Below are 16595 nucleotides of genomic sequence, written 5' to 3'. Positions count from 1 at the left end.
ATGTAAACATGGGCTTGACAGATGTGCGTGACTTTTATGCTCGCATCTCACGTCCTTTACAGCATCTCCAATATGAGGCATGTTTAAGATGCTTTGACAGTTTAAAAGAATTTCAACATTCACATCCAGCACAGCTCATCAATGTTTATTCCAAAGCAGTGGACTAATTAGAAGAACTCAATTACAGGGCAAGTGTTGTGAGTTTCTGTTTACAGTAGCAAGTTGGCATGACGACTGTATTATTTTACTGCAACATGGAGGAGGAAGCACTTTTAAAAAATTCTTGAGTGTTTCATCTTCTGTTTTTAGACACAAAGATGCATTGAATGCATCCTCAATCCTTTTTTTTTTTTTTTTTTTTTACAAAATTGCTCCCAATCAGCCTCCCCCTGGGTCCCAGTACAAGCCCAATAGAAAACTGATTATTTAAGGGTCACACTATTAAAAAATGAAAATAAAATATATTAATATTTAGATAGCTCTATTAATTGGTGTCAAAAAAACTAAATCAGTCAATAAATTAAATTTTATTTCCTAAAAATTACTAAAACAAAAAAAAACATTGGTATCAGCTATCTAACACCTATATATATATATAGCAGTATGGCTGTTTATCAGCACTGGTGGGAGGCGTGCGTTGGCATGTGAGTGTCCCACCAGTGCTGATATACAGCCATATTGCACTGCTATGAGTGTGATATTGCATTTATACAACAGTTTGACAGCATAATCGTGTGCATATAAAAGAAAATCAAACACGAAGAGTTTAAAAACCCTTTTGTATTAGAAACTACTTTCTTCAGCCATTCATTCACATCTGCAGCTGACGTCAGAACAGCAGAAGCCATTACTAATTCACCAACCTCACTTTAGAGCTAGTATTTGAATGATTCTCTAGCGTAATGTCTAAAGTGATGACAAAACAGGTGATTTTGCTGACATTTTAAGATTATAAGGCTGAACGTGACATGAAATGCCATCAGTCTACAGAGACTATCTATTACAGCCTACAGTATTTCTTTGTTGCAATTGGGATTTCACAATAATTAACCTCGAAAAAAGCAGCACAAAAACTACCAGATGCTGTTGTGTTTGCGATAAGGCAAAACGCTAAACACGTGCGGGCATTTCTTCTTTCTTTCTACCAACACAACACAAATTCCTGATATGAGAGTCCCATCTTACACTCAATACACTACAATATCACTTACCGGTTTAATAATGATTTGATTCGCTGTTGTTAGGAATTACGCTGTTTTAATCTTCTAAGGGCTTATTATGCAATTCTGTCACCATCTTGTGTATAGACAACCTCAACCATCTTTGGTCTGCTCAGTATGGCAAGCTAATGGCCGCAGACGTGCTCTCAGAATATCAGAAATGATAAATATTTTAAAATAGGCACTATCCATATAAATAAACTGCATAGTTGCAAACTAAACAACTACATTCTCCACTAAAAAAGCTTCATACATTATGTTGTCCAAGTGTGCTTGTTGCTGTATGTGGGCAGAGTAATACTGAAGGGTGAAAGATGAAAAGGCGGTACAAGTGCTGTTACTGGCAGAATATCACACAGCTATCAGCCAATCAGATTCAAGAACCAGACAGAACTGTTTTAGATATATATTGGCATATCAACACAGGCTCATTGTGAATATGTACCCCTGTATAAATTTCTGGAGAGCGCAAATTATGTAGCCAGAACTACCTATGGCTGCATTTAGTCTGTAAAATGAATGCTACAGGGCTGTATGACGCCACCGACAGCTTCTGTTTCTTTTCGCGCTACCAGCTGACAGATTACCTCTGTGTGGATGGCTTTTTTTCGGCTGTTACCAGTTTGTCCAGTGGCTTGCCATGTACATTGGCAGACTTTAGACGCAGAGAGGAGCTGACAGCGACGGCAGGGTTCAAGTCCAGTGAAGATCGGTTCCCGAAAGCAGGTAAAACAAAAACTAAAAGCAAAAAGTAAAATAAACAAATAAATAGCAGAATGAGATCGTGTTAAGATCTGAAAACATGGTAAAAATCAGTCAGGGCTTTTATTTTCTGGATTGGTTTTGGAAAATATTGTTGGTTGGGTTTAGTGAAGGTGGTGAGTGGGGGTTGAAGGGTTCAGTCGATCAGTCAGTCAGTCAGTCGACTGCCTCTGGTGCATTTACGCGAGAAGAGCAGGAGCAAATACCACTCATGAGAGAAATTTGAGATCTGAAAAAGCGTACACAGCGGCCTCTGGTGGATACGCGAAAACAAAAACTGCAAACAGACGTACCTTCTGGGATGTATTTCGCACGGAAATGTATGCAGGGGTACATATCCATAATTATCCTGGTTTGATATATATATAGGTCAGTTAACATGGCTTCTGACTGCTGTTGTGATGTAGCTTTCCTTTAGTGCAGGAGGAATTTTAATGCTCTTAATTGCTCTGTGTTCAAGAGGATTAGACAGTGGAATATGAGTTCAAATGTTTCACAATGTATCGCTGTTTCTCCCATACGGTGGCTGGGGGAGGGAACACCACGAAGGAGCACCGAAATGACTTTCATCTGCCCAAAACTCAGTTGTGAAAGCATGACCGTGGGTGTTGAATTTCAGCGGGTCAAGAGAAAGGTTGAACGATCTGAGCCAGACTGTGACATTTCTGACTTCTGTCACTGTTTGGAAAATCACACAAGACATAAGGCTCTGTTTTGAGCATAGAGTATGTCTGAGTATCGGGATGTGTTCGTTTACTGATTTTATCACAAACGACTCTTGCGGTGTGTTTATTCATTAGATTCCCAGTACTTGTCATTTGGAGTACTGTGAGTGTGAATTAATTTGACAAAATTGTGAAAACTTCAGGGTTTCATTTTAGAAAAGTTATTATAGTATGCGTTTATATACAGTGAGGAAAATATTGAAGTATTGAACATTTTTCTCAGAAAACATATTTCTAAAGGTGTAGATGACCTGAAATCATCTACAAATAAATCCACATATGCAAAGAAAACAAGGGTGATTAGCTCACAAATTAAGTTGTGCAATAAAATGCAATGACAAAGTAAAAGTATTGAACACATGAAGAAAGGGAGGTGTAGAAAGGCAGTAAAAGCCCAGACAGCAACTGAAATCTTTCAGTAGTTCTTCAGCAACCCTCTGCTATTCACATTGAAAATGAATATTAGCTGCTTAAGTCTAACATCAACATTATCAGGATGATAGAGATGACATTTCAGCAGGACAGCGAGGCAAAACACAGGCAAGGAAACTCTCAAATGCTTTCAGAGAAAGAAAATCAAGCTGAAGAATGGCCCAGCCAATCCCCTGACATGAATCCAATAGAAAATAAAGCTCAGATTTGATAGACGAGACCCTAAGAAGCATCAAGATGTTTACACTCTGTTGAAGTCTGTGAACAAATCACAACTGAGCAATGCATGTGACTTCATTCTCCATGAGAGGCGTCTTTAAGCTGCCATCACCAAAAAGCCTTTCATATAAAGTATTAAATGAGTTCCATTGTTATTGCACACAACCAATTTTGTTTTTTTATGTTTGTATTGTTTGGGTTTTTAACAAAATCTGGTTCAATTTCATGTCAACAGCTCGTTTAGAAATATTACTTCCAGGAAAAAAAAAAACATAACACATTCAATACTTATTTCCCACACTGTATATAGGTGAATCTAGAATTGCAGTTACATTTTGCATCTCCAACTTTTTTTTGAAAACAAAAACTTTTTAAAAATCCTGTAAAATTAAAAATGTTTTTTAGATGTCAAAGCATCAGTATGTTAATTTTAATGATATTTATAAGCTAGTGTGCTCAAAAACAGTAACAAAATCCACATTTAGAGAATATAAACCTAACATAAATATCAGAATCTTGCTGTTTGTCGTCTCATACTTCATTTTCTCATCAAAAGCTTTAAAATAAATTTACCCACAATTCTCTAATGCATGCAAAAATCAATAATTCAAATGTTTCCCTTCTACAAAAATAAACCGTGAACTTCAAAATGTTATAGACTCCAAATCCAAACTAATTCGCTTTGCTAAGCTGAAACTACCAACGAAATGATTCTAAAAGATTGAACGTAGTGCAAAATATAAATAAATATATACATAAACGTAGATCTGAGAGAACTGGAGCTTTGTAGGCTGCATACAGGAAAGAGATTTTGAGTGTAGTTTCATCAATTAGATGAGCGTGCTCATTAATGATCTGTCATATGGTATTTTCTCAGTTCTGACATGGAAAACAAAGGGTCGTCGGCTAGCTCTGAGATGCTGAGTTTCCTTTCCTTTCCTCCGCCGGCTCAGTCATCTTGCATGATTTTCCATTGATTTTAATTAAGCTTCACTCAGCAGGTGTGAATTCCTGTGTGATTAAGGCGTAAGAAGCAGGCCCTCAGCACATTTTTCCAGCCACAGAGAAAACCAGACAAGATTGGTTTGCACTGGAGGCACATTGCACAATCACTATAAAGACAGTGTAAATTAAAATAGTGCTTCTAGTGTTCTTCTCCAACAAATGCTTGTACTTATATTTGTTATTGGAAATTAATGAGACGTTTAACCCAAAAATCTAAATGCAGTAATTACCTGCCCTGTCGTACTCAGTGGGTCTCATCTTTTTAGTATTTATAAGCACATTTGAAATTGTCAAGAAAAATTTACACCAAGGTGTACACATATGAGCTTGTTCTTAACCTCGCTTTTTGGAGTCTCCTAATGAGCGTTCATGTGCACATTTAATTTGTAATTTGCATAATACATGCCCAAACTAGCTCCATATAAGGGCTGTCCACAAAGCAGCACTCCTCCAGAAAAAGACACTTATGTACGGTGCCCGGGAAGTGCAAAACAGCATTACAAAGTGTGAAACACTTTTACAAAGCTCGAGACAAATTTACATTTTGGAAAACATTTTTACCTATCATCAGACATAATTCCGTAAGAAAAACAATTTTATCAAGGACGAAACAAATTTATGAAATGCTATAGAAATGCTATGTGAAACGCTAATGTGTATGCGCATCGTTTTCATTCTAAAATGCCGTTTAGAAATCTAAAACATATTAGTGTAAACGGGGCCTGACATAGGACATACTTGATTATTTATCCTCCTGGGACCCAAAGAATTTTTTTCTTTTTCTTTTTTATGTGATTTCCTACATCCTTTGGGTTGAAACAAAATTCTACAATTTAGCGTTTTTACATTTTGTTTTTATTTTTAATTTTACAGCATGCCCACTGTAGTGGACCACAGGACCATTTTAGTTCGAAACAACCGCCAAACTCAGACAACAAAACTGTACAGGATATGGCTGTAAAGGAATATTAATCCAATATTAGTGTAACAAAATCAAAAGAAAAGCAATTTGTTTCCTTTTGTATTGAAATTCCTGAAACAGATTAGTCTGAAAGAAAGCCAAACTCAAAAAAAAAAAAAATCCAAATGGATTAAAGTGCTGTTAATCCAAAACAAATTTAACATAAAAGTGATTAAAACTGATTGTCATTCTCTAATTGTCTCTAATTCTCTAATTGTCTGATTGTCAGACTCCAAGTCAGAGCCCCTCTTAACTATCTTATAAAGAATCCTCTCTGCTTCAGTTCTGCCTCCTACAGCATGCAGTCATTAATTACATTAAGATGGTCCTGGTGTCCACTATAGTGGACATTTAGAAAAGGATGATATTTTGAAACACAAACAAGTTAACAGGTTTGAAAGCTAAATTTATTGTTCCTGACATTTTAATAAACAAATATATATGTAATAATAAAAGTAAAAAATTATTTAAATAGCAAAATTTGACATACTTCTCTCCTTGCCATAAAATGTGCTTGCTTGTATGCTGGCCATATTGGATGCACTGCAAGAAGTGGTTCCTGGCATCCCAGCCAATCAAATGACATTTCATTAGAAAGCCCAGGATGTCCTCTGCACTGTACAACAAGACTTGACAGAGTAGCTCAAAAAAAAAAACAAAGACAATTCATGAAAACACAATGTCCACTACAGAGGGCACAAGTCAATGGACGGGGTCTCAAGAGGCTATATGCTGATTGGATATTGTACAATTTCAATGATAAATTGGCATGGTCAACATCCTAAGCCTGCTCCTCACAAAATGTGTTTACAAAACATCACTTACGCAATTCTTCAAATATAAATAAAAATAGTAAAAATTCAGGTAAAACGGGTGCTCAGAGCCTCACTATGCTACTGGTGTTCTAAAAAAGACAGTGCTCTCACTGAAAACAAGTGAAAAAATATGCTAAACTTGAACAAAAAAATTCTTTGGTGGACATCTGCCCTATTTGAAAATGATATTGACATTTTATTGTTTTTTAAATACAGTGATCTGCAGTTAAATATAGTAACATTCAGTGTAGCACATATAATACTTTTTATATAAATCATAATCCAATGTTTTTAATGGCTGCAATTACAGACAATTATGAATTTAGACTGAACTAATCGACTAGCTGTCTAGCTAGCCAATGTATTTTATCTTATATCATTTATTTCATGCACTTTTTTTTTGCAGTAGAGGTCAAAGTTGAGCTCACTCTTTTGGACAAAGAGAAGGAGGTGGACTTGATGTCTCCGAATGGAAAGGCCAGTCCATTTTCAGAATGCAGACCCAACGGATCTCTGGGACACTGTTCGGATGAGGACAGCATGACACTGCGGCCACAGCGGAAAAACAGAGATTACATAGAAGCATCTGTCTGCCACATAAAAGACCTGGAGAATGGACAGTAAGATCTGTACACTACTGATTTTGCGCATGTTTGAATGCATGTTTGTGTGAGTTCATGAAGAAAGATTATTTAGCAAAACACTCAGGGAACACTACTTTCCAAGTCTTTTTGCCATGATGCTATTGACCTTATTCTGCAATACAGAAGTGCGCTCGTTTTTGCACTTGTTTAAGAACTTCCAATTCAGTTGCCAATGGGAGAAATGACTAGGAATAATGAATAGCAGAAAACGGTCAAACTACTCGCTCTACAAACAAGTGTGTTCATGACTATATATAAATGTTAAATAATATAAGAAAACATCAGTTTGCAACATCAAGCAGCATAATAAACAGTTTTAACGGCTAAAAATTAATGCAAGTGAATGAGACCAGAAGTCTTGACCCAAAGATTTCCAATGACGGTGCACACTAGAGAGAGGTCTGGATGCAGACCTGGTGCCGTGCAATCTGAGCTGCATCCAATGCTATTTAATGTGCTAACCCTACCCCTAACCCAACCAGTCACCGTGACGTCACTCACTCCATTGAGTGCATTGTGTCTGACATTGCATCGCTGATTGATGCAATCTCAGCTTGCATCACAAAGGCTGCATCCAGATACTATTGGCCCACTCGATGCCCACTCTTTATCACTCGATGATAAAGTCAGCATGGACTTTTAATTATGTAATATGATGTCAAAAAGCTGTTTTTTAATTGAAAATAATTTTTTCATGCACAAAGTTTCTTTTTGTGCATTGAAAAGATTTTAATGGATGTTAAAAGTTCTTAATGGAAAACAGGCTTAATGTATAACATTTAAAAAATTGCTATATTTATATATACATATATATATATTTATTTATTTATTTTTATTATTATTTGCCCCCAAAAATAGTCATCTAAAAATAGTTTACTTTCATTATAATTTTGTTCTCTCTTGGAACATTTTGTGGATTAGAAATTTTTTCAAATGTATAAAAAACACTTGAATATTGCTTCATTTTTAGCTGACATAGTATATTAAGTGGGATATTAAATATACTGCTGTTAAAGAAAGTGACATTTTTAGTTTAAAGAGCTTTTTGGACAAAGTTTGTAATTTTAAAAGGAACTTATTATGCAAAATCACTTTTATAAGAGGTTCACAGCAAGAAGGTCACTGGTTCGAGCCTCGGGTGGGTCAGTTGGTGTTTCTGTGTGGAGTTTGCATGTTCTCCCCGTGGTCATGTAGGTTTTTTCCAGGTGCTCCAGTTTCACCCACAGTCCAAAGACATGTAGTACAGGGGAATTGGATAGGCTAAGTTGTCCGTAGTGTATGAGTGTGTATGGATGTTTCCCACAGATGGGTTGCAGCTCTAAGGGCATCCGCTGCATAAAACATATGCTGAATAAGTTCGCAGTTCATTCCGCTGTGGCGACCCCAGATTAATAAAGGGACTAAGCCAAAAAGAAAATGAATGAATGAATGAATGAATGAACACTGTAAAAAAAAGTTGACTCAACTCAAAATTCTGAGGCTTGCTGCAGAGCTTTTTTGAGTTGACTCAACTTTCAACACAAAGGTTGCCTTAAAATTTTAAGTTGAATCAACTTTTTTTTACAGTGCAGTTGTGTGGAAACAGCTTTTTTTTAAAGATTTATTTTTGGCCTTTTTGGCTTTATTAGAAAGGACAGTATTGAGACAGGAAGCGAAGTTGGAGAGAGAGAGAGAGAGAGAGAGAGGTGGGTAGTGAAATGTCCTCAAGAAACCCTGACGTGCTACTGCACCATATGTCGGCCTGCTAACCACTAGGCTATTACGCTGACTGGAAACAGTTTTTAAGGGTAAAAAATTTTTTTTACTTATTTTTTTATCACACTTCATTAAAGTCTACAGAAAAACTATGATTGACTTTTTCCCTTTATACATGTATTTAGAGGGGGAAAGTCCTGTCCATTAGTGACAATCTCTCCCTCATTAGCATTGGTACTTTAGTCTTGTTTTTTAATCCGCCACTATCCACTTGTTAAGTGTGACGTCACGCGAAGCGGCTTCCGGGTCCAAGCGCTCTATTCAACTGTATGGGGAGACTCATGAAATGGTAATAATAAACGTTTACAAAGCGATTTAATGCTCTCGAAAATCACGATCGCAGTATATATGTCCATGCCTAATATCCGATGGCCAGAAAGTGACAAATTTTTTTTATAAATTCGTACATTTTTGGTATTTGTTATGCAGCAAGCCCAGAGATTGTTGTGTAAACTATGATTTTATATAAAATTTACTTTAATGTGTGATAGGAATAAAACGTGATCATAAACAAAAAAAATTTTCTCCACTCAAATGAATGGCGGCTTGGACCCGGAAACAGTATTACATACGTCACAAACACGTCACCACTTAACAAGCGGATGATGATACACTGGCATTTGTAACTCCGCCCTCTTTTGAAAAGAAAACAATCTTATTTAAATTTAAAGCGTCAGTGACCAAAATGGCACAATTAGGATCAAAGCCTAGACGGGGCAGTTTTAAAGAGTTATAAAACATTATTTGTGGGGTATCTTAAATTGAAACTTCATACACACTCTAGGGACATCAGAGACTTATTTTACATCTCGTAAAAAGGGGGATAATTGGTCCCCTTTATTGAGCATATAAATTATCAATACTTTAGTTCGTTTTCCAGAAACACAAAGATTGTACATTGTTAAGCTGATTAAATGGATTTTAAGTCAACTATCTTGAATGCATAAATACTGGACATTACAGAACAGATCATATGTGTTTTTTTGTTTATCAGAATGCGTGAGGTGGATTTGGGGGCAGGTCGGGCTCTGCTCATTAAGGAACATGGAGAATTCTTTGCCATGGGACACAAGTGCCCACATTATGGGGCTCCACTGGTCAAAGGTGAGGGACGTCCTGTGGTCCTCTCCATTGCAGAGATTAACTGTTTGAACTGAACATTTTTGATTGTGTTTTGTAAAACTGTTCCTTTAGTAATAGTGTGTATTTAAAAGTATTTCTCCTGCAGGTGTGCTGTCAAAAGGGCATGTGCGATGTCCATGGCATGGGGCATGTTTTAACATCGCTACGGGGGATATTGAGGATTTTCCTGGACTAGACAGTTTGCCTACTTTCCAGGTAACACGTTTCTCTTCAACATTAAACCTTGACTGGGACATTTTCTATCCAAAGATGTAAATTTGACTTATGTGCAAAACTGGAATATCACATAAAACATTTGTGAATGAAGCAGCGTTGCCATTCAAAGAGTCAATGAGGGGATGATGAACTGGTGCTCTTTTGGAGTGTAGTCACCAGGACTGCTTAGTGTATTATTTTATTTTTGCTTTATATGCTTGTATATATTATAATTTATGCAGATGCACTGCATTGAAAAAGACTTGACCAGGCAATCTAAATTTAGGAAATCTTCCCAAATAGAGCCGTTCAATTCATCTGGTAAAACTATACTCATACTCAAAACAAAATATCGTAATTTCAGATTTTTCCAATATCATGCAGCCCTAGAAGACACTCAGGACACTTCTGTAGGTAATAATACTGAACAGCTTTGATGATGGACTTAGATGCAAGGATTTCTGAATGACAAAAACTAGATTTCAGATGTTGTGCAATGGGGTTGGTCTGCTGGTTTGTCTATGAATGCCAATCAATTGAGCCCATTTTCATCACATGATAAGTTAAAAAAAAATCATATTACATTTTTAATGGCCATCCTACAAGCAACTGTATTTCAATCCTAGTGTATGTGTGGAATAAATTGTTCAAGGGTAAATGGTAAGGGTTTTTTGCAGGACATGACATTAACTTTTTTGACCACCAGCCTCTGTGGCTAGTAGTTTTCCAATGTTAGTAGCCATTTGCAATATTTACAAGCCACAATTTTGTTGTTGGGAAAATATATTTTTTTTTATGCAAAGATTTGACTTTGACATGCTAAAATTACTGTACTTTAGATTTTGTGTTTGTCCACATTAGGCATGCCTTCTCATTCATTTCACTTATTTATGTGTTGTGTATGATCTTGTTCTGTGTGCATGAGCAAATGGGTTGTGGTTTCATAGTGTTACATTGCAATTAGTTTTATTTCACAAGACTTTTTCAAGACTCAGTACTAAAGATTTACCTTTTTTTCTCTAGCCACACCAAATTAAATATTTCCTTGCCTAAGTCATAGAGAGCATGGAGCAAAAGCATTAAGGGCGTGTCTGGATCCACTTTTGCTATTTTAAGGATGGAAAAATAAGATTTGCGCTCTGGCGCATGGTCTAACAGGGTTGTGCTTATTCTCTTAATGAGTTATGGAGGTTTAATGTGTTTTTAATGTACATTAAACCAATCAGAGTTGGCATGTGTTTTTAATGTACATTAAACCATTTCTTTTAAGAGTCAGTTGTGTCACACCATAGCATTTCTTATTTACATGGCGGACTTTGTAAGTGGAAAAACTGAAGGTTTCACTAGCGAGAAAACAGTTCAACACACCATCTGCAGCACGAGGACAAAGAACAAGCCTCCTCCATTCGGCCTCTTTACTTTCTCTTTACATTTACTTTTTAATTTCCTCCTTTACTTTCGTGGATAAGGAAACGGTGAAAACTCACTCCACTAAAGACATCCATTAACCTACATATTTAATTTCATTTGTTAAGCACAAAGATTTGTTTCAAAACTATTTCTAAATTCAGTTTTAATTTCCAGCAAACAAATAAATGAACAATAATAACGAAGTGTGGTCAAACAACTGAGTTATATTTAAACACGCATCCTATTCTTCCTATGCTCCATATGGTGATGCAGATGATTCCAAAACCCTTCAGGTGGACAAATCTAAACTTGTTTTTATTAAAATAAACATAAATATACATATAATAAATAATACTGCTAATAATAATATTAACCAAATGCAAATTCTCATGAATAAACTGAAAAAGTCCCTTGAAATGAAGAAGGCATGGAGTTAGTGGTATGTTTTATATTTATGTATAAAACAATAATTTTTGTAATATTTTAATGCTTTTTATTCTTTTTTTATTTGTAAAGATATTTGTGTATTGCTGTACATCCTGTGTGTATTAGGCAATGTGTTTGCATTTATTACACACAACCAACAGCTGGTCTATTGAACAGCCTATTTTAGTTCCTCAAAATAGCAAAGCGCCAACAATGCGCCTTAACACACCTCCTTTCTAGACTGGAACACCCATGAGTCCACAAAGCGGTGCAAATGCATTTGCAATTTAAACAACGTGGCGCAAAGCAGGATAATTAGGGTTGCATTGGTATGAAAATACCAACAAATTGTGCCAAACACGTCTTGCGCCTTATTGCACCGGGCATATGATAGGGCCAAAAAGTGTAAATTTACTGACACATCATGTTTTCTGTGGGAAAATATTCACAAGTTTACTTTCAAATAAAGAATGAGACCAATTGATTTGAAAAAAAAAAAAAAAAAAATTTTCCTTACACATTTCTATAAACCCTGAATATGTTGGAGTTCATCAGAGGAGAGAAAATGAATCTCAGGATGTGTCATCCCTAACCAGTGTGGGTGTTTTCATAATCCCTCTGTTACATAATATTCTGTCAAGCCAATTTGTTTTTCTTACTATTTCAGGTCAGAGTCGAAAAGGAGAAGGTGATAATAAGAGCAAACAAGCAGGTAAGTGTCTCTCTCTCTCTGTCTACAGTATGTGTGCAGAGACAGTTACATTTAACAGCAGCTGTAAATAGTGATGTGAGAAATCATTTGTTTCCTCACAGGCCCTTCAGACTCAACGGCGATCAAAGGTTATGTCAAAATGCTCTGCCGTCATCAATTCCAGCACTGGATTCAGTCACGTTCTCATTATTGGATCAGGTTGGAGCCATGATATTATAAAATGACACCAAATTGCATTAAAACGACATGAATTCACTTTATAACATTATTTATTACACTGAACCTCAATGAATGTTTATTATAACATACAGATATGTATGTGTGTTTCTAAAGTTGTTAGTTAACCTTAAAATTAAAATGATCATTATTTACTTACATTCATGTTGTTCCAAACCCATCCAAAAAATAATCAGTGGTGGAAAAAGTACTGAAAAGTCATACTTAAAGGGGTGGTCCACTACGATATTATATTTTAAACTTCAGTTGATGTGTAATGTATCTGTGTGAACATAAACAGCATCTCTGAATGTAAAATATTCAAAGTTTAATGCAAAGGGAGACCTTGATTTGTACAGAGTTAGCTTAGCAACGCCTACAATTAACGAATTTTGGGGACTACAAAAAATACTTCCGCCCCCTGTGAGATCACAAAAGTTCGTTATTGCGCATCCCACACTGCGCAGGTAAAGGCCGTGGCCAGAGGCGCTGTAACGTTACTGCAGAGAGAGAAATGCCATCCTGCTGTTTCCACAGAGCTGTTCTGTTTCTGTTGTTGGGCTTCCAAATGACACGACCCAAACACAGAAGTGCTTACAGTTCAATATTAATTATGTTCCAGAGAACTATAAAATACATAGCAAGCATGATTTGACAAAACACAGCTTCCAGAATCTCTCCCAGTTCAGTGCTGGATTCAGTTAAAATCTTCTCAAAGATGGAGCAAGGAGACGCTGTGAACTCTGAGTCATGACCTGTAAGTGTTTTTATTTGTTAAAATTGATCATGACATGTACAGTGTCTAACTTTAACGGTGTGTTGTAGCAAAGATGTAAACAACGGGAAATTATGGTAACCGCTAACGACTTAGCTAACGTTACAAATCCATATTTATCAAACGGCTGTAAACGCACACACACACACATACACATACACGCACTCTTGGCCAGCACCTGCGTCTATCTGTGTGAGACGGCAGAATTTCTCTCTATAGGCAGCTATGGTATGCGTTTTACAACTCGGACAATAAAGTCGCAAAAGATATGTGAACGATTCATGTTACTTACACAGGCATATTCCGCATATGCATGAAAGACGTCCTGTAACGCATTGATTTAAAAAAAATACAGCAATGATTTCCCAACTGGAGTGTAACATCAAAAACAAATCAATCCAGGCTCACAAAGGTCTCATCTCACATCTTGTGCTTTATTCTGTCACCACAGAAAATAACTTAATCCGAGCATGAGAGAAAAAGAACAATAAAAATCTCTCCCGCGCACATGCGCTTCTCGTGTTACAAATACTTCATCGTATACACGCATAAACACACTAAAAGGCACAGAAACAGTTAAAGGAGCCGCATCCCATTTTCACTCGTTACAGACACGTGTTGACTGACTGACTGACTGACTGACTGTTTACACAAAACGCGCGTGCTTGTCAGGGCGTGACGTGAAGCCGATCGGCGTATCACAGCATATTATGATGATGACCAATCAGAGTCACTTGAGGGTGGGCCTTTTAGAGGAACTAGGAAATATGACAGTCGTTTTCATGTTAGCTGAGTAGCTGTGTATAATCAAAGTGAGATTTATGAAAAAATAACACGATTTCCTTCAAGTTAAACATGAGCACACATTGCTTTGCATCTTATTAACACAACCAAGCCTTAAAAATAACATTCTGGACCACCCCTTTAAGTAAAAGTACCATTGCTTGCCTAAAAATGCAGTAGAGTAAAAATAACAAATAAATAATAATAAATAATAAATACAAGTAGAGTAAAAATAACTGTTGTAAATATTACTCAAAGTATGAGTAAAAAGTAGCCCTTTCAAAAATACTTAAGAGTAGTGAGTACACTGTAAAAAGCTGATGCGTCTACATGTAATTTGTGGGTGTGTGTAAACGTAACATTATGTAGTGTATTTATTCATTGCCCAGCAGGCACACAACGTCACAAGACAGTAATATTGGGTTAGATTTAGGTTGTGATATCAGGTGACCAAAATTCAGTGTTTAGCTGACATCTAAGGACAACGTTATTTTGATGTCCAATAATGACGTCAAATGACGTTGATATTTGGTCGATTTTAGGTTGTGTTGGAAAGTGACCAAAATCCAATGTCAATCCAACATCTCAAAGCAACGTCATACAGACGTCAAACACTGACGTATATTCGTCAGGCATGGCAACCAAAATCCAACATTTGATAGCATCATAGTGGTAACTTTCACACAACGTCAAGCTGTAACATCATTAGACTTTGATATTTGGTTGCTTTTAGGTTGGACATTGACGTTGTTGGCCTTATGTTAGGTTCTGACATCAACCAATTTTTATTTCCAAACAAAATGTAATGTCCCCACAACATTGCTTTCACTTCTCATACTGACGGAGGGACACGATTCGTCTGTGAATGAATCTCCGTTATGGACGACTCGTTCACTAGCCGACAATAATACAAGTTTCTGGCACCGCAGCATCTCGTTGTCATATATCTTTTACATTGTTTGCTGATTTTATTCAACAAAACTAGCATAAGCTGAGTATTTAGTGCGAGTTGTAGTTACTTTGCCTTATGGTGAATGCAATAAGTGACTGCATTATCATCAATAAAGTTACCTGTTTAGCACAAAAGTTCAGAACATACAAAAATGTAAAAAACTTAATATTACCTATGAAATATTCTGCCTTTGTGCTTTGTTTTCTTTGTTTGCTTGTTACTACACCCGTTGGCATCGCAAAAGTCCCGCATCTTCATGTAATAACACTGTCTTGACTAGTGCGGTTGAATGACACTTGTCCTGGGAGCACTGTACCAATGTGGCGGCGCTATTGACGAATGCTCAGGGTCCCTATGCGATATCTAGTGTATATATCTATGGATGTTTATATGTGATTAAAGGCTTAAGTCATTAAAAAAAGCATTATAAAGCAAAAATGTCTCTTCTAAAGACTTGAATTTTAACGTCTTGATTTTGTCATGATTTTTTTTTCTGAAGCATCAGGTTTATGAATGAAGCGTAATATATTTGGTTTCTTAGTTTAATTCATTATTTTTTAATTTAGTTAATCCAAAAAATGAAAATTTTTGCTGTTAATTACTCACCCACATGTCGTTCCAATCCTCTGAGATCTCCAGTCATCTTTTGTACATCTTTCATCCTCCATAGACAGCAACGATTCTGAGGCGTTTTAAGTCCAGAAAACTGGAACTAATCCTTTAAAAAGATCTTCATTTGCATTCTGTTGAAGGTGAAAAAAAGTGTAGTTTATGGGTTTGGGATGACATGAGAACTAATAAAAAAGCTGAATTTTCATTTAAATCAAGGGGTCATGGATTTTAAAATGATTATTCTAATATGTTCCTTGCAGTTCACTTTTAATGATTAGGTTTTTTTTTTTAAATGTGTACTGTATTTTTATTATACTTTTTCAACCCTTATTCTGAAGTTATTTATTTTTAAACCAAGATTTGTCAGTAAAGTTAAATGGTCAATGTTATTACGGATAGGATAATACAAATAACAATGCAATGTCAATATATTACTGCGGTCGCCGGTCGGTCACGCCATCTGCGGTCCTGAGAGAGACGGTCAAGCTGTCTGTGCTTCAAAATGTAGTGCGCGTCCGTCTACTCGGTGTTAAGCGGAAGATTGAAGACGCGTGTTCAATGCGCTGCAGTTTTATAATCTTTTTTTTCGCATAAATTATTTTAAATTAGAGATAATCAAAAATGGTCTTTTTAGTTCATGTTTGGATATATAACAATCACGACTTTCCATGTAGGCTATGTTATTATTTATTTGTTTTGCTGTAATTGTTTTTTATTTGCGAGTTTAAAATAAAATAAATAGCACTTAAAAAATCATTACCCAGCTGTCATAACTATCCACATTTGTTTTCATATTCACAACCTACTATTAAGGTGTCTACTGTATACTGTAT

The 16595-nt window shown here is 36.2% G+C and overlaps 1 protein-coding gene and 1 long non-coding RNA gene across 9 annotated transcripts in view; one reads left to right on the top strand and one right to left on the bottom strand.

Moving 5' to 3' along the window:
• aifm3 (AIF family member 3) overlaps positions 1–16595 on the top strand; it is a 64828-nt gene that overhangs the window by 30433 nt on the left and 17800 nt on the right. For 3 of the 7 annotated variants that reach the window (XR_015489865.1, XR_015489866.1, XM_087250986.1), the window contains exons 1-6: positions 1023–1946; positions 6546–6759; positions 9533–9642; positions 9767–9876; positions 12380–12424; positions 12526–12622. Coding sequence is in view for 5 of the 7 variants with exons in the window: in XM_087250986.1 (XP_087107112.1) it covers positions 1736–1946; positions 6546–6759; positions 9533–9642; positions 9767–9876; positions 12380–12424; positions 12526–12622 (787 nt within the window). In the remaining 2 variants the exon portion in view is untranslated. 7 annotated transcript variants of the gene reach the window in all.
• Positions 1–16595, bottom strand: part of LOC141385764 (uncharacterized) — a 64218-nt gene that overhangs the window by 47055 nt on the left and 568 nt on the right. For both annotated transcript variants that reach the window (XR_015491011.2, XR_015491010.2), the window contains exon 2: positions 15757–15893. This is a non-coding gene — a long non-coding RNA (uncharacterized LOC141385764). The remainder of the gene's footprint in view (positions 1–15756; positions 15894–16595) is intronic.

The sequence above is a fragment of the Danio rerio genome, chromosome 5, assembly GCF_052040795.2.
Source record: "Danio rerio strain M-AB ecotype USA chromosome 5, GRCz13ab, whole genome shotgun sequence".
Lineage (NCBI taxonomy): Eukaryota > Metazoa > Chordata > Actinopteri > Cypriniformes > Danionidae > Danio > Danio rerio.
This window is presented reverse-complemented; position numbering and strand designations above follow the sequence as displayed.